The sequence below is a fragment of the Heterodontus francisci genome, chromosome 7 (assembly GCF_036365525.1).
Source record: "Heterodontus francisci isolate sHetFra1 chromosome 7, sHetFra1.hap1, whole genome shotgun sequence".
Classification (NCBI taxonomy): domain Eukaryota; kingdom Metazoa; phylum Chordata; class Chondrichthyes; order Heterodontiformes; family Heterodontidae; genus Heterodontus; species Heterodontus francisci.
In genome coordinates this window covers 92,044,149-92,067,323 of record NC_090377.1, presented here as the reverse complement: position 1 = coordinate 92,067,323, position 23,175 = coordinate 92,044,149, and the positions used below count along the sequence as shown (strand labels likewise).

General features: G+C 41.6%; 1 protein-coding gene across 5 annotated transcripts in view; it reads right to left on the bottom strand.

Moving 5' to 3' along the window:
• Window positions 1–17,575, bottom strand: part of myo1b (myosin IB) — a 306,869-nt gene extending 289,294 nt beyond the window's left edge. For 2 of the 5 annotated variants that reach the window (XM_068035654.1, XM_068035657.1), the window contains exons 1-2: window positions 17,316–17,573; window positions 8,068–8,209 (exon numbers count right to left, since the gene is read on the bottom strand). In XM_068035654.1, coding sequence (XP_067891755.1) covers window positions 8,068–8,202 — 135 coding nt within the window. In that variant the 5' untranslated portion in view covers window positions 8,203–8,209; window positions 17,316–17,573. Of the gene's footprint in view, window positions 1–8,067; window positions 8,210–17,246; window positions 17,267–17,315 lie in introns of those variants that run through there. The other 3 variants (XM_068035658.1, XM_068035660.1, XM_068035655.1) reach the window with 3 other exon arrangements.
• Between the last annotated feature and the right edge of the window lie 5,600 nt (window positions 17,576–23,175).

Sequence of the window (23,175 nt, the reverse complement as noted above, 5' to 3'; positions counted from 1 at the left end):
AGCAGGTCAGTCAGCATTTGTAAAGAGAAAAGATCATATGCTGTCTTTTCATTTGAAGAATGCTGACTGATCTGTTTTGTATTTGTAGCATTTTCTGTCCTTAATCCTGAACATAACAAAACACTAATTTTGCTTGGATCCCAGAAATAAATGGTTTAACTGCTTTAAAGAAAGATCCTGCAGTTTACTATTTCAAGCTTTCACACAGTAAAGTAGAAGCACATCAATCATGCTAAACAGAGCATTTTGCACCTCACTAAGTCTGCTGTTCAGAGCTCATTCATCCATTGCAATTGATGCTATTCAACATTATTCATATGCAATAGATTCCAAATCAGTAAGTACTATTCACTGACCTATCACTGCACTCAATAGTAGTGAATATCAGACCCTAGTCACTACTATTCAACAGTTTTGCAATTCTATTCTGCACTTTGGCAGCTTTTTTTTGTCATTTTATATTTTGCGACAGCCTCGTCCAACTTCACAACAATATTTCATAGACTTAAAGGTTAAGATACTGTCATTCCACTACTAAGAACAATGGCTATATAATCCAATACAAAAGGAAAAACTGCAAGTGCAGATGATCAGAAATATATCCAGCAGTTCAGTTAGTATCTGTAAAGAGAAAGAACAGGTTATTGATATTTCATATATAATAAAAACAAAAAAATTGCTGGAAATACTCAGCAGGTCTGGTAGCATCTGTGGAGAGAGAAGCAGAGTTAACGTTTCAGGTCAGTAACCTTTCATCAGATGACTTTCATCACTGATCTGAAACGTTAACTCTGCTTCTCTCTCCACAGATGCTGCTAGACCTGAGTATTTCCAACATTTTTTTGTTTTTATTTCAGATTTCCAGCATCTGCAGTCTTTTGCTTTTATTATATTGATATTTCAGCCCTGTAGCCTTCAGCAGAATGTTTTCAATAGACTATTGAAATCATACCATCAATACTCAAAACAACCCAACTTTGTACTAGGGAAACATTTGGGAAGACATTGGAGGTCCAGGTACATTGATCATTAAAATGTCATGAACAGGAACAGAAAATAATTAAAGGCTAATAGAATGCTGGCCTTGATAATTGGAGGACTAGAATACAAGGGGGTAGGAGTTATGCTAAGCTATACAAAGCCCCGATTAGACCACACCTGGAGTATTGTGAGCAATTCTGAGCACCACACAACAGGAACTATTACCACTAGTTGGGGAGTCTAGAACTAGGCGACATAGACTAAAAATTAGAGCCACACCTTTCAGGAATGAAATTAGGAAACGCTTCTATACAGAAAGGGTGCTAGAAGTTTGGAACTCTCTTCTGCAAATGGCAGTTGATGCTCAATTGTTGATTTTAAATCGGAGATTGATAAGATTTTTGTTAACCAAAGGTATTAAGGGATATGGGGCAAAGGTGGATATATGGAGTTAGGTCACAGATCAGCCATGATCTCACTGAATGATGGAACAGGTTCAAGGGGTTAAATGGCCTATTCCAGTTCCTAGAATACCACTTTACTACAACTCAGTTCTGAGCTGAAGCTGAATGACAACAAAAATTAAGTCAGCTTCAGCAGGGAATAAATACAGAGTTTATAATCTTTATAATATCTTTATAGTATTTTAATTCTTAGTTACAAATGATAGACAAATGAAATTATTTCTAGCCTTCTGTATGAAGCACATCCACTTCTACCCTCATTTCAAGGCTGTTTTATTTTGCCTCTCGGGAATAGGTTTGTATTGAGAGACAGCTGTCTAAGTGCAATTCTTTACTCTAAAATACAACTTATTAATAATGAGGAAGTACTTTCCAAATATCCTTGATGTGTAGATGGAACTCAATTAGCTTTTCAGAGCATTAAAAGTATATTTATCAGTGTAATTTCAGAATTGAACAATGCTATTGCAATGCATCAAACTAGCAATCAGGGTTAGCATAATGGAAGGATTATTACTAATACATAAAGCTGAATTAAGAATTTTTGGAGTCCTCTGCATCCACCCTTTCCCCCAGGGGATTGGGATCCATTGAAGCACAAACAGGTAGTAAAATGCATGAAAATCTAGGGCCACAGAATATTTACAGACAGCATTAATAACAAAGCAAACAATATCACAATATACTACACTGAAAAGAAACATATTTACATGCAGCCCCTGCAGGGACATCATATTTGGCTGGAGCCCCTGGCCACAGCGTCTCAGGCCCATATGTTCTTTGCCCCTGCTCATGCCTGGGTCATTTCAAAATATTACGCCCTTTTAAGTAATATGCTCGTGAACATTTTGAAAAATATTTTAGGAGGTAAAAAGTTAAATGGGAATACTGCACAAAAGAAGAATTCTATTGTTACGACCAGGTGAGCAATGTCTAGGGGTCTTTGTCTGTCTTTACCTGGTCCTATTGTAACAGGGTTTAATGTTAAACACACTATGTTTTGAGCTCCCGTTCGTGTGAATTATTGTTCACAGTTTCCAATTATAAGGCAAAGAACTGAGCACAAACAGGCTTTCTTTGGTTTAAAGCATAGAGTCATAGAGCACTGAAACAGGCCCTTCGGCCCACTGAGTCTGTGCTGACCAACAACCACCCATTTATACTAATCCTACATTAATCCCATTTTCCCTACCATATCCCCACCATTGTCCTACCACCTACCTACATTAGGGGCAATTTACAATGGCCAATTTACTTATCAACCTGCAAGTCTTTGGCTGTGGGAGGAAACCGGAGCACCCGGCAGAAACCCATGCAGTCACAGGGAGAACTTGCAACCTCCGCATAGGCAGTACCCAGAACTGAACCCAGGTCACTAGAGCTGTGAGGCTGCGGTGCTAACCACTGCACCACTGTGCCGCCCACAGAAAGAGGAAATTTATTAAAACCTTAAACTTAAACTCTAATACGGTCCACGCCTACAGATATATGATGCACTCACGCTAGCATGCATACACGATAAACATGCAGATAGGAATAGAAAAGAGAACAGTTTGAAGCAATATCTTGTTACTGTTTCTCCAGCTCGCTGTAGTCCTTGATTGAAGATATGGTCTTCTAATTCATTTGGGCCCAGTAATCTTAAAACTTTGTTCATGTGACAAACCCTTCTGTCTTTGAGTTTGACATGTTTTCACAGGATTCAGTTCCGTGGGAAGAGATGAAGGCAGGCAGACAGGAGAGGCTGAATTCTTGCTTCAGTTCCAGGAGAGGTGTTTACTCCATGAGCAGACGGCTTTGTCTCAGTTCAAATTTCTTTGATGGGAATTCAAATTCAAAAAAAAGACTCCCAGGTTGCCCTGCAGGTTAGTCATGTGACTAGCTCCTTATATGGAACAGTCTTTTCACATCCTTTGGTGGAGGTTCAAATTTCTCTGCCACAGTCAGTTAGCCATGTGACTAAAACTGGTCTGACCACTTCTGTGTATTGGAGAAGCAACTGCTGGATCCCCATTGTTTCAACATTGTCTGTTACCATGGAAATGTCTTTACGGTCAGGGCTTGCAATTTTAAGTTTTAATGTTCATGTGGTGAAATAATGTGTGCCTCATTCTTCGCAGGTGGGGTTTTGTCTTGACACTATTTTCAAAGTCCTCATGTTGGTGCTAATTATGACAAGTATCTCAGCATGTTAAGAACAGGCCATAAGAAACACTTCAAGTCTTCAAAATGCTTTTTAAGTCATATGTTGAGCCTAACTATTGGGATGGGAGAGGAGAACAGGTCTATTTGCTCAATCCCATGGCGATTCTTAGCCATCTTAGGGGGTCGAGGGGAAGAAGTAATTTTTAAAAAATCTAAGTCCAAAATCACAATGCTTTCCTATGATCAGTAGGAACACATATGCAGTCCCTGCATCCACTTACATAATTACCATGTTTTAGGTAACTATGTTTTCAAACCATCAACTGTACATCTGCAGCACAAGCATGCTTACAATAAAAAGCTTTATAAGTATAAGTTTATCTTGCGATACATTTTTTGTCTAAGTGGTGCAGTGAGATGTGGGGGATGGGGAAGCATTTGGTAGTGATTCACATTTGATTATGGTGACCATAACGCATACTAATAAAACCAATCAGAAGGAATTTTTTTTGCACACAAAGACAGCAATGTATTATCTCAAGGCTCATTACAGCTCAGTGTAGTATAGGTCCCAGGAAAGTAATTCCAAAACAACTTTTCTGCATTGCTTTCCCATATTTATTTAAGTGCTCTTCCAGTCTCCCATACTTACCATTGGAAGACAACTGGGTGCATTAAGACTAGATCCGATCTGTACGCATTGAGTGTCCTGTTGCCATGACTCAATCTCAGATAATGATATACACATTGAGGCAGTTAAATTTTCCCAATGTAATGACAAGATCCCAACCCAAGCTGGCATTTCAGTATATTATTGAGAGTGCTGCATTGTGAGAAAGCTGTATTTTGGGAGGCACATTAAACTGAGGCCCCATTGACCCATGCAGAATGATGTAAAAAAATCCCATCGCACTTTTTCAATAGAGAAGCAGGGATCTGCCCTGCTGTGCTCGCCAATATTAGTTCCCCAACCAACGTCACCAAATGGTCATTTGACTCATTGATGTTCTGCTTGCAAATTGCTGCCTACAAAAAAAAGTGACTTATACTTCAAAAGTAATTCATTGGCTGTGGAGTGTTTTGGGATGGCTGATGCCTCTACCACCGAGGTGGAGCAGAGGGAGAAAGAAACACTGATCCAATGGCAGCATTTTTTATTGGATTCATTGGGCTGAATTTTAAAATTCTGCGGGGAGAGGCCCGCCTCAAGCCACGACGTCGAGACAGGCCCACCACATTTTACCGGCGGCGGAGGGGGCACCACGATCAACATATGGTAATGATTACTTACCTATGCTGATTAAGCAGCCCACCGCTGCTCCACCGACACTGCTGGATTTTCCGTTGAACGGGCAGCTGTCACGTGCCGTCCCATTCACGATGTGAAAAGCCGACGGGTCCTCACTCTGCATTACGGAAGGGAAGGAGGAAGGAAGGGGGATACACAGGGGTCTAACTCTGCATTCTTAAAAAGAGGAGGGGGGGATACACAGGGGTCTAACTCTGCATTCTTAAAGGGGGTGGCCATGCAGGGGTCTAACTGCATTCTTAAAGGGAGGAGGGAGGGGGGATATGCAGGGGTCGCACTCTGCATTCTGAAAGGGAGAGGGTCTGGGATTACTGGAGGGAAAGCTGTGCTGGAATGAAGGGAGGTACCGTGTACCATCCCTCCGTTAACAGTGTACGCTCTGTGTTTGTGAGGGGGCAATGGCACACTAGCACCCTGTGTGTGGGGAGGGTGCCAGAAAGGGCAGCATTAAGGTTTTATGGATGATGGGAGCGATCGATTCAGCTGGTAGGATCTTAATGTGGTCATGTTGTGGCACTCTGGATGTTGGCCAAGATGGGCAATGCCATGGCACACCACATAGTTGATCCAGGAAAGCAGCTGATGTACCCGTCAACACCAATCCATGCCCTGTTAGGAACCTTCCAATACATGCAGGGTTTAATTTTATTTATCACATGGAAATAGGTATGGATCATCTTACATTGTGTGATCCTCTGCACATGAGGATCCATATGCGCCAGGGGCAATACCAACAGGCAGGTGTGATCCATGCAGAGGCCCCCGGTCGTGAGCAGCAGCCCCCAAGGGGAGCCCGCCATTACAGTTGCCGTGCATCTACAGGCCCCACATGTCATGCCATCGGATGTCAGAGCACCAGTGTCAGAGGAGATTGTGCATATAGAAAGGGTGGTGACACATCTCTGTGCCCTGCTCAAGGATGACCTGCAGCCCATGGGCTCCAGAGGACATCCCATGTCTTTGTTCTTCATAGTGGCAGCAGTTCTCAAGCCTGATGCCTCTGCAGCCTTTTAGGGGCCCACCAGTGACCTTAGTGGGGTCACACAGTCAGCAATGCACCGCTGCATCAGGGAGGTCACTAATGCCCCGCACAGGAGGGCCAGTGAGTATGTCCGCTTCAGGACGGTCTCTCACAGCCAGCCCCAGAGGGCCATTGGTTCTGGCTAATGTTCATAGACTGCGCTCATGTGGCCATCAGGCCTACTGCCAGGCTACCACCTGCAGACGTCATCATTAAAGGAGTCCCTCTCAATCTAGGTGAAGTTGGTATATGAACACTGCAGATGCTTGCAGCGAATCTGTGACCGTTTCTCAGGCAGCTGCTATGACACCTGGGTCTTGTGCCAGTCCCGGCTGCCACCGCTGTTCACTGAACTGGCTCAGATGGAAGGGTGGCCTCTTGGAGATAAGGACTATCCTTTGCAGACATGGCTTCCGACACCAGTGAGAGACTCCACCACTGCTGCAGAAGAGAGATACAACACCAGCCACTTAGGTACATGAGCCACCATTGAGCAGGAGATTGGCATGCTGAAAGAGTACATCCAATGCCTGTATGGATAGGGTGATGCCCTGTACTACGGGCCAAAAAGGCCAGCTCCTTTTCTGCACTGCACAACTATGCATCCAATAGGCCTGGCATGATGAGGAGAGACGTCAACAGGATACCTCCTCGGACTAAGTGGCTTATCAGACAAAGGCTGTCTGTTCCATGAGAACCAACATGAGCTCTGCAAGCAACACATCACCCTCGCTCACCTGCTGTGCACAGTCCACATCTGCAGCATCCCTGTGTAAACCATTAGGGGCAGCAGCTGACTGAGCCAATGTCCATGTCACTGCATCCGTGGAGACACCCATGGGTAAAGGTGGCATGGCAATGATGTTATTGCATACATTGGTTCTTCTGAAGGGCCAGTGGTGCAAAGGGATGTGACATTGGCGCTACATGCTGGCAACATCATTCGCAAAGAGAAAAGGACACACATGTTGGTGAGGAACATTTAGTGAAAGATGTATTTACATTGCTGTGACACCCGTGCATGCCCATTTGTGTCAGTGTTCTCTGTAAACCTCTGTAATACCTTTTATGGTCTATTTAATTCTCACGTCCTGGAATGTGCAAATTTAAGATTATTCACCCAGATGCAGCATGCCTATAAGAGGGAATGTTACCTTTGAGTGGGAGAAGAGGATCGCAACTTCACAGGACACTAGGACACAGCAGGGTAAGTAAGACCAAGTTCACAGACCTGAAAGTTAATTCTGCTTCTCTCTCCACAGATGCTGCCTGACCTGCTGGATTTCTGCAGGACTTTCTGCCTTGCTGCCAGATTGACAGCAGCCCCACTCTTCAGCAGTCAGGTAAGTATTTCTTTGACAGCTGTCAGGAAGCAGGTGCTGGGGAGCTTAAAATAGGGCCCCAGCACCTGATGCACAACTGTCAAAGGGTTCCTCACTGCGCCGAATATCCCGCCTCTCCCCACGTAATATCGGGGGAGAAGGCTCGGCGCAGTGATGCTAATGAGCCCCATGTGTAATATCATAGGGGTTAAATGCGGGCACCATGGCGAGTTCAAAGGGCACCGCCGCAAATAGCAGCCCCCCAATAAAACTCAACCCATTAAGTAACGTCAGTTACTTTGTGAAGTGCCCTCAATGGCAGGAGAACTATGAGTTGGCACTCAGAAGAGTCCAATAATAACCTCTGCCTTTTACTGTTCAGGGTAACTGAAAACAACCAGATCCTCCTACCTACCTACAATTTCTTGATGTGATACACAAAGGAAGTTCTTATCTTGTAATTCATATTAAGCGACAGAAGGGTTGGTGTCATTCTTCTGCTAGTTGGGATGATCCACAAAGTGCCTCTTTTAGGATCATGGAAAACTATTAAGCAATCAAGGAATCCTACGACTTAGCTGCCTGCTATCAGCTAAGTTGTACGTGCGTACACCTCTATACCTCATTTACCATTTCTAATGCTAAACAATGTTATGCTGAGTCACAACCCAAAGAGATAAATATAAATATTCTGTGAAATAGAAATTTTCCAGTGCAGCCCAAGACTTCAACTTTCATTGGGCAAGTTTAGCAAACACACATTATCTTGAAATCTGTAAGAAACAGATGGATATTTTATGTTGAATATATTTTAATAACACTTACATATATTTCACTGTGGTCAAAGCGATTTTTGAGATTTTCTAAAAATGTGTCTTCGGTAAGAGGTTCTAAAAGCACACTGTCCCCCACTCCTATCATGTTGTCCAGAAGGGACGTTTTCACCTCCGATTTCGGCATTTTCCCCCTGAAATAAAATAGGAAACAAATTAGAACTTGGAAGTTTACTCTTGCATCCACAAAACAGCTGTTTTCTAATAACCTACATTCCACTGGCTTTGGGAGGTCTGCCACCATTAAAGACAATAATTTTCAAACAAACAGAAATCAAGGGATATGGGGATAGGGCACAAAAGTGGAGTTGGGTTAGAAGATCAGCAACGATCTTATTGAATGGCGGTGCAGGCTCGAGGAGCTGTATGGTCTACTCCTGTGCCAATGTTCTCATGACCACACTGGCCCATAACCCAGAGAGCCCAGCGGGAGATAATAACCAAATTGAGGACTGTCTTGCAAGTCAGAAATTTTCCTTACCCAAGGTAAAACAAAACAACTAGTGTCTTTATAGAATTCATCCTTCTATTCTTAATTTATAAATCTATGTAAATGAGATTTTATATTGCAATTTGAATAGCTAATTTTTGGAAAAGTAATGATGCATTGCTAGTTGTAGTGCAACTGTAAAGATTTTGCCATCTCCACAGGTACAACAGACAATGAATGAAGTTGTACTATACATAAATAAAGCTGACAACATAAAATGTATGGATGCTGACATCACTCATTTCTAGTCAATTATCCTAAGTATTCCACAGCAGTGCCAAAATGAAGATTTTATACTCAAACTAGTTAGCAGATTATAATGGTAAATCATAAGCTACTCAGGTTCTGAAAATTTGATTCAGGCATGTCTTGAACCATCATTGTCACATTTTTAAAGGTCATATTGGGCATGGTTAAGATATTACATTGTTACAGCCTTTACAGTAATTACGGGCAACATGGATATTTTAGTGTGACACAATTGCTCTGTAGTTGCTCTACAACTAGAAACCATGCATCCATAGCAATACACCTCAAAAGCATACTTCAAAAAGGCATCATATGGAAAAAGAGTTACAATTGGCTCAAAGAGCTAGATTCTGTTAAGTTAACCCTGCTGATTGTCTAAATATGAAGTAATTGCAATCAATGGGATATTTCGACCATTCACCATCCAAGTAGTAAAGCTTCCAATTAGCAACCAAATAACTCTTTTTTTTTAAACCCAATAATCTGGAAATAGAACTATCACAAAGCAAACCGCTTGTATTTCTGAATAATTTGTTTCACACCATTTTGAGCTACAATTTTCCCGCCACTGCTGTAACTTTGCTGAAAGTGTAGCAGAAATCCAATTTGCCTGCAAACGTGGCTTCTACCACAAATCTGGCAATGTTACAGTGATGGGGCAGGAGCAGCTGAGAGAAAATTTCTGGCCATTGAAAAGTTACACAATTCTGAAAAACAAAATCAAACATATTCATAAAGTTAGTTAAGTAATGTTAGTAATTCCTTTTGCACATGTCTGCCCTTATCAGGACCTTGAACTCTGCTTCAATTTCAGCTTCAATGCTGGAATTTCCCAGCACCTATAGGTAAATTTGGTGCATGTGGGAGAGATGGATCATAGGACCTGTAGATTGTACTGTGCTCCTCTGGAAACTACTGTACCCAGAGTACACAGCCACAGCTCATCACATAATGAGGCAGAAATGGAACTTGGGAAGTATAACCCCTCTTGACATATTCTGTGCATTTGACAGAGATACACGAAGAGAATTATCGATTTTACCCTCCCCCTGCAGAAACACAATGCTCATGATAACCAAGCAGAAAATTTATAGTTAATAGCTTCAAGGTGCAACCGATAGAAGAAAGTATTTAAAATGTTCATTTTGCAATGTTTTATACCATTTAAGTAAATAAAATTCTGAAATAATGGTGTTTGCGTCTTTTCCTATTGCTGAGGGGGATTGATGTTTTCACGATGGTTTGAGTTTCCGTTTTTTTTTAATGTGCTATGTTCAGACACTGTGGCCTGACCCAAGGCAGATAACCACCTGTTAAAATGCTGGCCATTGCAGACTTGACAGTGAGCAAAAAGCAAATACATTGGTGCAGTGCTATCCCAGTGATGCCTTCACCGAAGAACAAGAACAACAAACCCACTGTGGAAATCAAGCAAGAACACAAATATTTTATGTTCAAGTAAATAACTGGGAAGAAAGATTTTGCAGAGGAAACATAGAAGAATTGGCACAAAGTACTTGTCCCATGGTAAATGGAGCAAAAAAATACACAAATAATTGAAAGTAAAAGGGAAATACAAGATCACCCGATCTATTGTACATGGGGGTAAATAGTACCACAAGTTACATCTAAGAGGATCTGTAGCTTTCTGTTTCAATAGTATAATATATTTATCTCATTAGTCATGTGATATACATTTTCAGTAAAGTTGCTGTATTAAAGGACAGGCATTACAGGATTGTTTAGGCGACAGCAGAAACCTCACTCCAGGTCCTGGTCTACACATGCATAACACGACAGGAGATCTGCTGGTGCTCCTTAAATTCCACACAGCCTATCCCTAAGGCTGTTCCAAATTATGTGAATGACATTGCTTGATTAGTGAAACAATTAAAAAAGGACTAGTACAAAATTTGGGTGTACTCTCCATGCCTTGCACAGTTAAGTACAAAACATACCTCTAATTTGTTCATATTACAATTGCCAAGTGTGAATTATCAGGTAATAAATTAATGCCATAAATACATTTCAGCATTTCATTCGCTCTCACAACAGTAGCAGGTATTCTGTAGTAGAGGGTTGAAAGGGTGAGAAAACAGTAGCTGTACTGCCATAATTGTGCACTGGCTAGTTCAGTGACAAGTCATTTTATTGTCACAGGCCTATTCATTTAATTTCCAACCACATATAAAAATATAATTCTTCAAACATTAAGATGAAACATGCATTTCAATCTTTTAAATAAAAATGTAATTCAGAAGTACTGACACCTCTTAGTTTCATTTTATGTCATGTAATTCTGACACATTTCCACATTTTTGCAAAAACACTCCACACCCAGCTATGGGGAATGTGCTGAGCTCTGACAATTAAATGCAAAATTCATTGCATTCCACAGCAGTAATGTGCCCAGTTAGTATGAAAACACCAATAATGGACTGAGTTGCTCACACACTTATTTCTGAGAGCTCTAGTGAGCAGCCTCCACCCTATACCGGCGGACTTCTGATATTAGATGGAGAGCAATCTCAACCCCTTTGCTGAATACCTACTTTCTGTCTGCAAGTGCAATCTTAACCTTCCCGTGGATTTCCATTTTTAGCTTTCAGTTTGTGGACAGACCATTTTATGCCATTGTCACTTTCAGCGGGTAACATCAAAAGTGGCAAGCCAAGCAGAGAACTGGCAGTGCGATTCCAAAAGAGTTTCCCACCAAATTCCACCTAAGAGTCAATACAAATGAAACAGAAAGTCTCTCAACTATCCTAAGCATCCTGCAACTCTCTGATCTGAACACTGACTTTAGGATCTCAGACTGTAGCTATATCTTCCTACAGGTAATGGAGTTCCACCAATGTTGGAAGGCTGGCCTGGAAACTAGTTGGCATTGAGGGTGCAGACTCTTGGTTAGAACACAATCTGTCCGTAGGGGTGGGGCGGCATTTCGGATGTTGGTCTGTCTTTCCTCTTTTTTGGCTTCTGACAAGTCTGCTTTGTTTATAGTATTTTCTATTTTACTTCAGATTGCTTGCATTGCAGTTTTTTCTTTCATTTCAGCAATTTTCACTTCCATGGCTTTTCATCATCTTATTTACTTATTTCATACTCATATGTTCTTTTAATGCCTTTCAATTATCCACTGAAGTAATTTCAGAGTTTATTCACCAGTTTTCACCCCTTTACAGTTTTTCAGAACAGCCTGTTTAGAAAGGCAACCCATTTTCTCTCTTCCTCCTCCCACCACCACCCCCCCCACCCCTCCACCTGCCACCCACCCCCTACTCATCTTATTTTGTTCGATTCCATTGAAGAACTCACTTTCTCAGTTTCTAGGTCTGCAGAAAGGGTCCACATCCAAAACATTAATTTATAGATGCCAACGGAACTGCTCCATATTTCCAGCATTTCATTTTAACCCTTCTTCACTATTATGTAACATTTGCTTTCTGTTTTTAAGCTCTCCTTTCCTGTATGCACATCATCACCCAGGTTGAAAGAATACAAGATCTTTCTCTCAACCTCGTCAACACCACTCACAACCCAGCTGTTAAAAAGTGATAGCCAGCAACCATAAAATAAGATTTCACTTGTGGTGGCAGACTATCAAGCTGCTCATGGTGGAAAGACTGAGATTAGGAGCTCGCCACATAGGAAACAGCAGGCAAAACCTTGCTCTACTATTCAATAGCTCAGATGTTGAATGGCTCAAACACTGCAGCGCTTACTATCTGCCTCTCTGTAGAAACAAATTAACTAACCTATTGGAGTTAAAGTGGAATGTAACAAAAAGTTTAGAATGCACGAAAAGATCAATCAAGCCAGATCATGTACAATCTAGATCTTAAGTTCCACCAATTTAACGTTCTAAGGAAAGTCCTACATAACTATTCTCTCATTCCCAAAAGTAATTAAGCAAAACTGCAAAACATTCATACAGCTCCACTATTCAACCCTAGCTGGCTACCCTCCAAAGACAACATTTTGCACCATGAACCAAGTATCACAGGAGTGTTTTACAATATAATAACTAAACATTTCAACCTATACTTAAATGATCTCTAATCATGTCCTCAACCAGATGCTTATTCCACATTTGTAGACGTGAACTAACACAACTTGGAACTAAAGAGTGTCCTCTGGAGACATTGCAATTTGGAATGATTACTTGCACAGGTCGACTCTTGTCCTGTTGGTCATTATGTTCCACGAATTATTGTTCAACAATCTGTAGAGCCTTTGTTATCTTTACACACAGTATGATCTTGTTATAAGCCACTGGTTACACGGACAAATGAACAGTACATATAAGTGGACCTGTGTGCAACAATACAGGATATACAAACTATGCAAGTACACTGGCTCAGTAACATTTTACATGCATCATTAGATCATTTAAACCATACAGAACTTAACATTAACACTCACCCATTAAACTGCAACAAATATTTTTAGCACTTTTCAGTCACTGATATGATGGAACAGTGAATTTATTTCATTTACTACACCATGCTCCCACTCATCAGAAGCAGCCCATAACAAAAACATTTCCAATATAAACTGGTTTATGGATACAAGTTACAGTAAGACTACCTGAACTCCATTCCACTGGATGCCTAATCATTGTACAATGAACTAAAAATGTACTTTTTCCTTCTTTGCAGTGGTGTAACTTGAACTTTGCTTTAGTACAACTGCCTATCCACGAACTGTGAATGTATATTTAAGTTTCACTTAGAAAACCACATTACCGTTGTACAAAAGACTAAGCACATGCACTATTTGATTTATAATTTTATTTTGGACTCGCCATAAGGAAATCCAACCTTATGCTTAACTGTTTCCAAACAAAACTACTGAAAAAGTCCACAAAAAAGAGCTTCAATTTTCTGGTTATGTAATGCATGCTGTCCCTCGAGGGACACAATTAACTGCTGCTGGAGTTTAACCAGTTAACATTATACAGTCCATTTGCTGTCATAGTTATATGTTGTCAAGCAGGAATAACCCAAACAGCAACAGGTCTATCCCTCATGGTACCATCAATGAGCTAAACTCATATACTTACATATTTGATCAATCAACCTGCAACAAGCATCAACTTAGTTCCAACCTCCCATTGCCAGGACTCACCTTGGAGCCAATTTGATTGTAAAGAAAAGCAACAGACCTCCCCCATACCCCAGATGACCTCCCCCATACCTCAGGAGGATAGATGCTAGTTTAAAAAAAAAATTACAAATTCTACAGCAGATGTTACTTAGTGAGATTGCAACTATATCAGGTGATCATCCCTACTCAGCAGTAAATATATGCAAGTTCCACTGAGAAAATAGTAAACAGAATTAATGTGCTACAACTATACAGGAAATAAATTAGGCACTGATCAATGCTGATAAAATACTTGTAACACATGTTGATAACAAATAAACATAGAAGAACAAGATTAACTACATGACTCTTAAAATGGAAGATAAGGTTTTGGCATTTTCTTATCAATAGCTTTTCAAAGACATGTTAGATCAAGTAAGCTTCAATATCTTAATGTAAAAAACAATAATGCAGAAGGATGATGCATCTCATTAATGCTCCAATGTGCTATGTCACTAAGTGGTAAGATGTAGGTTTGTGTTCTAATTTCCCATATAATGAGCTCTGAATCTCAGAAATGACTTCAGGGAGAAGTGACAAATGGACACCAGCTGTTTCTCCAGAGCCAAGAAAAGGCACAAGGGTGAGTCACCCAGGCTACTGTTGCGTACCTACCAACATTTAACAGCAAACTTGTGGCGGATGTCTGGGAATAAGTTGCCTGAATCATTAGTCATTGCCTGGAAATGACTTATGGGAAAGAGCAAGAAATTTATCCATTAAACAAGAAGAGATGAAAGCGAGAATAAATATTTAAAAATTCAATTTATTTAACAGTTGAAAAGATTTTCAAGTGTCGAGGACTGAAAGGCAATCCTGTAAAGTAGAAGTGCCTCTGTCATGGCACGGGGTGCAGATAACTGTTGGACCAAGTTACTGTGCCATAGAGGCGGTATGCAGGGTCACACATCTTCCACAGGCTGAGTTCCTAATTTCAACTATCCCTTGTAGGTGGTGAAGGGTTGAGCCCAGGTACTCTTCCAATGAGGAAGGAGGGAAACCTTAAACAGAGCTACTCACACTTCATGGCCAGCTTCAAAGTGACACTGATGCAGGCCAGGTTGGAAATTGCTTCTTTATCCTATCCACAGCTGAGAATAGTGTTTGGAGATTCAAAAAAAGTCCTTTAAAAAGTCACAGATAGGGAGGCAAAAAACTAGATATCTTGTGTGTCACTATATATACATTCCAGCTCACCCAGAAACCACATGATTGCCTGACATAGACAAAAGAGAGAACACCAGTGCTATTCATGACCCCAGGATGTCCCAAAATGCTTTGCAGCCAATGAAATACATTTGAAGTATGGTCACTATTATAATGTAGTAAACACAGCAACAAATTTGCTGCTTGTTGGAGCTTGCTGTACACAATGTGATAATCAACCAATCTATTTTAGTGAAGTTGATTGAGGGGAGAGCAATGTAATTTTTACAGATTTTTATGAATAAAGTATATTTTGCAAATAAAAAAAAAAGATTGAGGGGAGAATGCCATGTCCCCATGTTATTTTCATCAAGATGGCTTCATTTGCAAGAAATGCCACTTTGGGTTGTTACATGATTCATATCCTTTGTTTTTCAAACCAAAAATAAATTAACACTTTTTCTAGTGACTGCTATGCTAATTGTATATTAGTTGCGTTTATTTGTATGCAGGTGGTGGTCATTAACTGGGGATTCACTTGTTCCCCTATAAACAGACGCAGACTGAAAGTGTGATTGTTAGGCTAGGGGGTGCTTCGCTGTAATTTGTATCTCTGTAAATAAATTCTTATAAGAGTGTGTAAATATTGATTCTAGTTCTATCTTCACCGACTGGCTTTCTGGAATATAACAACTATGTCTCTTTAAATGGATTTGGCGTAACATTTCGCTGATTCAACACAAACAAGGAGTGGCAAGATACACGGACCTCACACTGTGTCATTAAACACATAACTTTTCAAAAACTTGTGAGGAAGCTTTCGAGCATCGCTGGCCTAAACTGCTCACCAGGTAACAGTACGCGGTCTGCAGGAACTAAACAGGCGTTTCTCTCTGACCTTTACCTGCTGCCCTGGACTTTAAAGTGCACTGTACTTCCGTGTCACCCGCGCAGAGAGCACGTTTTGTCTTTAGGGGTTACGTCCTTTTTAAGCTGTTGCTCTTTAATCTTATTATTGTAGGTTCTTAAAAACATCGATTCCAGTGAAATTTCAAGCCTGATCGTGCACTGATGAGGCATGGGAGGGGTAGAATGGAAGTTTCTTAAACCACGCTGTCTGCACTGTTCAGAGTAAAGCGCTGGGAAACAAGGTGAAATGATTCCTTCTGGCGCCGATTCATATGGCCACACATCTTCCAATGTCTGAGTACTATTCATACATACAAGATAAGTCAACATGACTATTGGGTCAGGGTGGCACACAAATGACTCAAAGCTCAGGACAGTCCTATACCACCAAGTCAGTGGTGAGATCGGCAGGAATGGACAAGAATGAGCAAGGTTGGGGACCGGTTACAAACCACGAATCAGCAGAACACAATCGCGTGGAAAAAAAATGTGAAGGCTAGACGGGGTGAGCAGCAAAAACATGGCAGTTTCCGTTCATCAGATTACCCAACACTATAAACATCAGAAAGATTAAAGGGGGGGAGGGGTGGGCGAACCAGAAGAAATCTGGTTTCAATCACATCTGAATCACATCATTGTGGCGGCGCGGACGCAGTTTACCCGTTTCACTGAGAAACTATCGCAGATTTCACCCAACAGTCGGGGTTTAAAAGAACGTGTTATGAGAGGGTTTAAAGCTAAAAACCCTTACTCTCCTTTGAGTGAGCAATATTACAGTTGTGGTGATAACGATCACACACACTGTCCATCTGCTCGCCTGAAGACAGCATGAAGCAGCAACAGAAAAATGCTTCCCCATCTCCTGTAACACGAACAAACTCTTCAACAATACAACAGCGCAGAGAGAGGAGAAAGAAACCGCAAACTAATTATAATACAAACTTGAGATAAATCAGATGGCTATTCTTTTCCTCTTTGTTTCAAGGGGATCGTTTTGTTCAATGAACATCCAAACAAGTGGACGCTCACGAACTAACCAGCTCATTTATCCCTGCGAACCCATTAACAGTACTTTGGGTTGAAACTAGCGACTTTTCTCCGCTGAAATTTTGATTTTCAAAACACAGAAATTTTTTTAAATGTGGTCTCGCCATCCCATTCAATTTTATATCCGTCAAGTGAATCCAAAGAGCTCGCTACATTTTGAAGTTTGAAAAGGTTTCCCTCACCTAACAGATGCCAAGCCTCACTGACGCCAGCAGTTACTTTTAGTGAGAGAAAGAGAAAAAGCACAGTACCTTCTCTGCGAGGCTGTTGTGTGTAAATCCGTGCACTTTTCTCCCTTTGCGGACACAGCGCTGCTCCAGTGAGCAAAGGACAATGGCTGAGGAGCGGGCTCTGGTGTGACAGTCGCCTCCTGCTGCTACTCTCCTCCCTGTCTGGCTAATCCCAAACCCAGTCAAGCCAGCCTCTCTCTCCCAGTCCCAGCCTCGGGCGGGGTGTGTCTCACTCGGCTCTCAGGCTCCATGTTAATCACCTTCTGCTGCTGTTGCTTTCCCCGCCTCCCCCAGCAGCACCAGTATCGCTCCAGGTGAGGACGGCTACCCAGTCTGTTGGAGCCGGGGGTGGGCAGAGAGAAGGGACAAAGGATAAAGGGGTAGAGACACAAGGCGGGCAGAAGGGAGACAAAAAAAACAGCAAAAGGTCAAGAGACAGAGCAGGACATCAGTCTTGGGAGAGCCACAATTCCAGCCTGAAGTCCGGCAACTTAATTGGAAGAAATCCCTTTGGATTTATAGCGGAATTTATGCTTTTGCAAATGCCAACGTAAACGGGAACAAAAGGCGAAATTTCAAAGCTTGCATTTCCCCCCCCCCCCCCCCTCCCAAAAAAAGTTAATTGGACGAATTCGCTAAGCTCTTGTCAGCAGTGGCTCACTTGGTACCACCCTCACTTTCTGATTTAGAAGGTTATGGGATTAAATCCCCTTCCAGAGACTTGAACACAAAAAGTTAGACTGACGGAGTGCTGTACTGTCAGAGGTGCTGGCTTTTGGATGAGATGTTAAACCAAGGCCCTGTCTGCTCTCAGGTGGACCCAAAAGATCCTAATGGCACTATATTTATGATGAGTGGGAGAGTTATCCCTGGTGTCCTGGCCAACATTCATACCTCAATGCCATAAAACAGATTATCTGGTAATCATGACATTGCTGTTTGTGGGAGTTTGCTGTGCAGAAATTGCCTGCCCTGTTTTCTATATTAAACAGTGGCTACATTTCAGAAGTACTTAATTGGCTGTAAAGCACTTTGGGGCATCCTGAGGTCATGAAAGGTGCTATATAAATGCAAATCTTTTTTTTCTTAACTTTAATTTAGATATGCTCCTTTGCTTCCTCTGATGATTCCTTGCTAAGATAAGACTGCAGAAGGATCAGGTGCTTTCCAATAGTTGTTCCATTTCTGAGACTTCACAGTAAATGTCATGCTTGTTCATGAAGGGCATTACAGCCGCATTTGATCTTGTCCATACACATCAGGACTCCAATAGGGGAGCTGGAACCCACTCCAGTTTTCTCATTTCCCACCCCCAACTGGAGCAAGACCAGTTGTAACATCAGTGTCACCAACCTGGCTGAGATCAGCTAGCATAAATCAAAGGGAAAGAAACCCAGTGGTTCACTGGGCCAAAGGAGCATTAGGAAGCTGCAAAGCCACATGGTGAACTCAGGCAACATCATTGAAAACTCTCTTGGTTTCCAATTAATATGCCTGATTTCACCATGAATTGAGCCTGGGACCTCCTTAGGTTTGTATCATTCTACTGGTCACTGTGCAAACTCACTGAGCCATTATATATAAAGGAAATATATATGTAATATATATAGCATATGTATGTAGATAGATAGATAGATAACATCCTGAGATATGTTAGTTGTTTTGCAGAATATAACAATTTTATATACATGTGTACTGCAATTTTCAATTAACATATTGAACATTTTGAAACTAGTATGCAGGAAATTTTGAACACCTTTACAAACAGATACAGAAAGATTGACAACACAAAAGGAAGCCATTCAGTTCATCATGTCTATGCCTGCCAAGAAAGATCTATCTAGTCTAATCCCACCTTCTGGCTCTTGGTCTGTAGCCCTGTTCATTAAGGCACCTCGAGTGCATATTCAAGTACTTTTTAAATGTGATGAGGGTTTCTCCCTCTTCTAGCTTTCAGACAGTGAGTTCCAGAGTGCCACCACCTTCCAGGTGAGAAAATTACTCAACTCCCATCTAATCCTTCTACCAATTACTTTGAATCTATATCCCCTGGTTATTGACCTCTCTGCAAACAAAATTGATCCTTCCTATCCTTTCCCTCATAATTTTATACACCTCAATTAAATCTCCCCTTAGCTTCCTCTACTCCAAAGAAAACAAGCCCAACCTATCCTATCCTTCTTCAGAGCTAAAATTCTTCATTTCTGGCAACATCCTGTGAATCTCTTCCATACCCTTTCTAGTGTGATCACATCCTTCCTGTACTGCAATGACCAGAACTGTATGCAGTACTCTAACTGTAGTCTAACTAGCGTTTTATACCTCTCCCTTTGAGGCCTAAGGATGGGGGAAAGCTTATCAAGGAAAGGGAAGCTGACAATGCCCATTGGAGGCATTGAAGACCTTTTCAATCAGGAATCCATTGTTGACGAGAGTGTTTTTAACTCCATCCCACAACATCCAGTTAGAGACGAGCTCGGAACTCTGCCAACGCCTATGGAGGTGATGAAAGCCATCACACAAATGAAGAAAAACAAAGCGGGAGGAGGTGATGGAATCACCGCTGAAATCTTAAAACACAGAGGAGAGGGACTAACATTACAGCTCCATACCCTCATCCTATAGATCTGGAATGAAGAGGAAGTCCCGAATGACTTCAAGGATGCTATAATTGTGACAAGAAAGGGGACAAATCCAATTGTGGAAATTACAGCGGCATCTCCCTGCTCTCCATTGCAGGGAAGTTCATTACAAGAACACTTCTGAAATGACTCATTACACTTGTTGAAGAGCTACTCCCCGAATCTCATTGTGATTTTAGGCCATCAAGAGGCATTGCTGACATGATTTTCACAGCTCACCAACTACAAGAAAAATGTCGCAAACAACATCAACTTCTCTACATAGCATCTTTTGACTTGACAAAGGCCTTCGACTCCATAAATCATGAGGCACTCTGGAAGATTCTGTGAATATGGATGTCCTCTAAAATTTGTCACCATCCTTCACCTGATGACATGCGAGCAGTGATCCTTAGCAATGGATCCATTACCGATCCCTTTGAGGTTAAGACAGAAGTTAAACAAGGTTGTGTCACCACCCCAACTCTTTTTTCGATCTTCCTAGCAGCCATGCTCTTGTCTGTCTAGAGCCAAGCTCCCTGCTGAAGTGTAGGTTATTTATCGAATGGATGGTAAATTATTTAATCTCAGACAACTCCAATCAAAACTAAGACCACCCCAAATTCAATCACTGAGCTCCAATACACTGATGACACTACAGCAAATGCTGTGTTGGAAACAATTCTTCAGAAAATCGTCAACATATTTACTGAGGCATATGAGAAGATGGGACTTACACTCAACATTCAGAAGACCAAAGTCCTCCATCAGCAAGCTCCAAATGCAGACGCCCAGCCCCATTGATTAGGATTCATGACAAATGCCTGGAAAATTTGGAACATTTCCTGTACCTTGCAAATTATCTTTCACAGAAGGCTGACATTCACGAAGAAATCTAGCATCGCCTGAAATCTGCTGGTGCAGCCTTTGCCACCTGGGGAAGCAAGTGCTTGAAGATCGTGACATCAAAACTGAAATCAAGCTCATGGTCTACTACTTGGTTGTGACCCCTACCTTGCAGTACAGGGCTGAAACATGACACCTCAAAGCACTGGAGTCATTTCATCAATGCTGCCTGTGGAAGATCCTACATATCAAGTGGGAGGACAGGCGCACCAACATCGGTTTCCTCTCACAAGCAGGCACCACAAGCATCAAGGCTATGATTATCCGCCATCAGCTTCATTGGGTTAGTCATATAGTTCAGATTTCCGATACCAGGCTCCCAAGGCAGGTCTTATCCCAGCTCAGTCGGGGCAGACACACCAGAGGAGGACAGAAGAAGCGCTTCAAGGATGTGCTGAAAGCCAACATGAAGAAATGCAACATCGACATCAACTCCTGGGAGACCATCGCCCTGGACCGAACTAGATGGAGGCAGAGTCTGTGGGAAGGATCCCAGCATTTTGAGACCCAATGGCGACAAAATGAAGAGAAAAAGCGAGAGTGGCAAAAAGAGCAAGCCATGACCCAAGCTAATAATACACAACCAGACATCATACATGACAACAAATGCCCTACATGTCATAAAGTCTGTAGATCCTGAATCAGCCCCACCCATCTTCGGACACAGAAGACAAGCATCCTCGTCTGCGAGGGATAGCCAATAATAATACAGTTCTAGCATAACCTCTCTGCTCTCATACTCTAGGCAACAGCAAATCAAGGAAAATATCCCGTATGGTTTCTTAACCACCTTATCTCCCTGTCCTGCTATCTTCAGGGATCTGTAGACATACATTCCAAGGTCCCTCAGTTCCTCTATATTTCTCAGTATCCTGTCATTTGCTGTGTATTCCTTTGCCTTGTTTCTCCTCTCCAAATGCATTATTTCACACCTCTCTGGATTGAATTCCATTTGCTACTTTTCTGTCCACCTAATCAGTTCTTTCCTGCTGTCTACAGCTTTCTTCCTCATTATCAACCAGATGGCCAAATTTCATATCAACTGCAAACTTCTTAATCATACTCCCCTACAGTAAGTCTAAATCATTGATATATACCACAAGCAGCAAGGGACCCAGCACTGAGGCCTGTAGAACCCCACTGGAAACAGCCTTCCAGTCCCAAAAACACCCGTTAACTTTGCTTTCAGCCACTGAGCCAATTTTGGATCCAACTTTCCTTTGGATCCTATGAGCTTTTAATTTAATAATCAGTAAAACCCTTGTTAAAATCCATGTAGACTACATCAAATGTGCTACCCTCATTAACCCTCCTTGTTACCTCTTCAAAAAGCTCAATCAAGTTAGTCAGAAGTGACCTTGCCTTAACAAATCCATGCTGACTGTCCTTGATTAATCCTTGCCTCTCTGAGTGATGATTTACATCATCTCTCAGAATTTTTTCCAATAACTTTCCCACCACCAAGGTTAGGCTTACCGGCCTGCAATTACCCGGGCTACCCCTTCTCCTTTTTTAAACAACAGTACAATGTTAGCAGTCCTCCAGAATCACACCTTTGCCAGAAAGGACAGAGCCTCCATCATTTCTTCCCTTACTTCCCTTAACAGCTTGGGATACATCAACAACTTAATATTTCCTCCCTCACTATGGTTAACACATCCAATCTTTCACATTCCTCCTCCTCAACTACAAAGCCTGCTTCGTCCCTCTCTTTTCTGAAAACAGACGCAAAGTATTCATTAAGAACCATGCCCACATCTTGCACCTCCACACATAAGTTGCTTTTTAGGTCTGTAATTGGCCCTATTCTTTCTTTAGTTATCCTCTTGCTCTTTATGTATTTATAAAATATCTTTGGGTTTTCCTTGATTTTACTTACCAATATTTTGTCATGCCCTCTTTTTGCTTTCCTAATTTCCTTTTTAATGTCGCCCCTGCACTTTCTACCGTGATACTAAGTAATACGGTGCAGATAATGTTCAGTGTTTTGTGGAATTTTGAGTTATCATGTTTACAAACCACACCACTTGTTCAGTAAATATGCAGGTCAGCAGCATCCATCCCACCAACTGTGGTGGCCTCAAGTTTTGAATTGAGCCTTTGTTATCAGTACGCTGCTTGTTAAAATTGAAATTGGCCCACTGTGATGAAAATGCTAAAGGTTTACCAAATTTGACCTTGGTTAGCAGTGTGACTCAGCAGCGCCACATGCACAGGGAGAGTTTATCAGCCCCTTTCACCTCTGAACAGTGCAAGTAAACACAGACAAAGTGCGTTCACTCTTGGACGTTACTGAAAAAAATCAATCTAACACTTTCCTAGAGTTGGAGATTTTAGACAGCAGCATTGAGTCA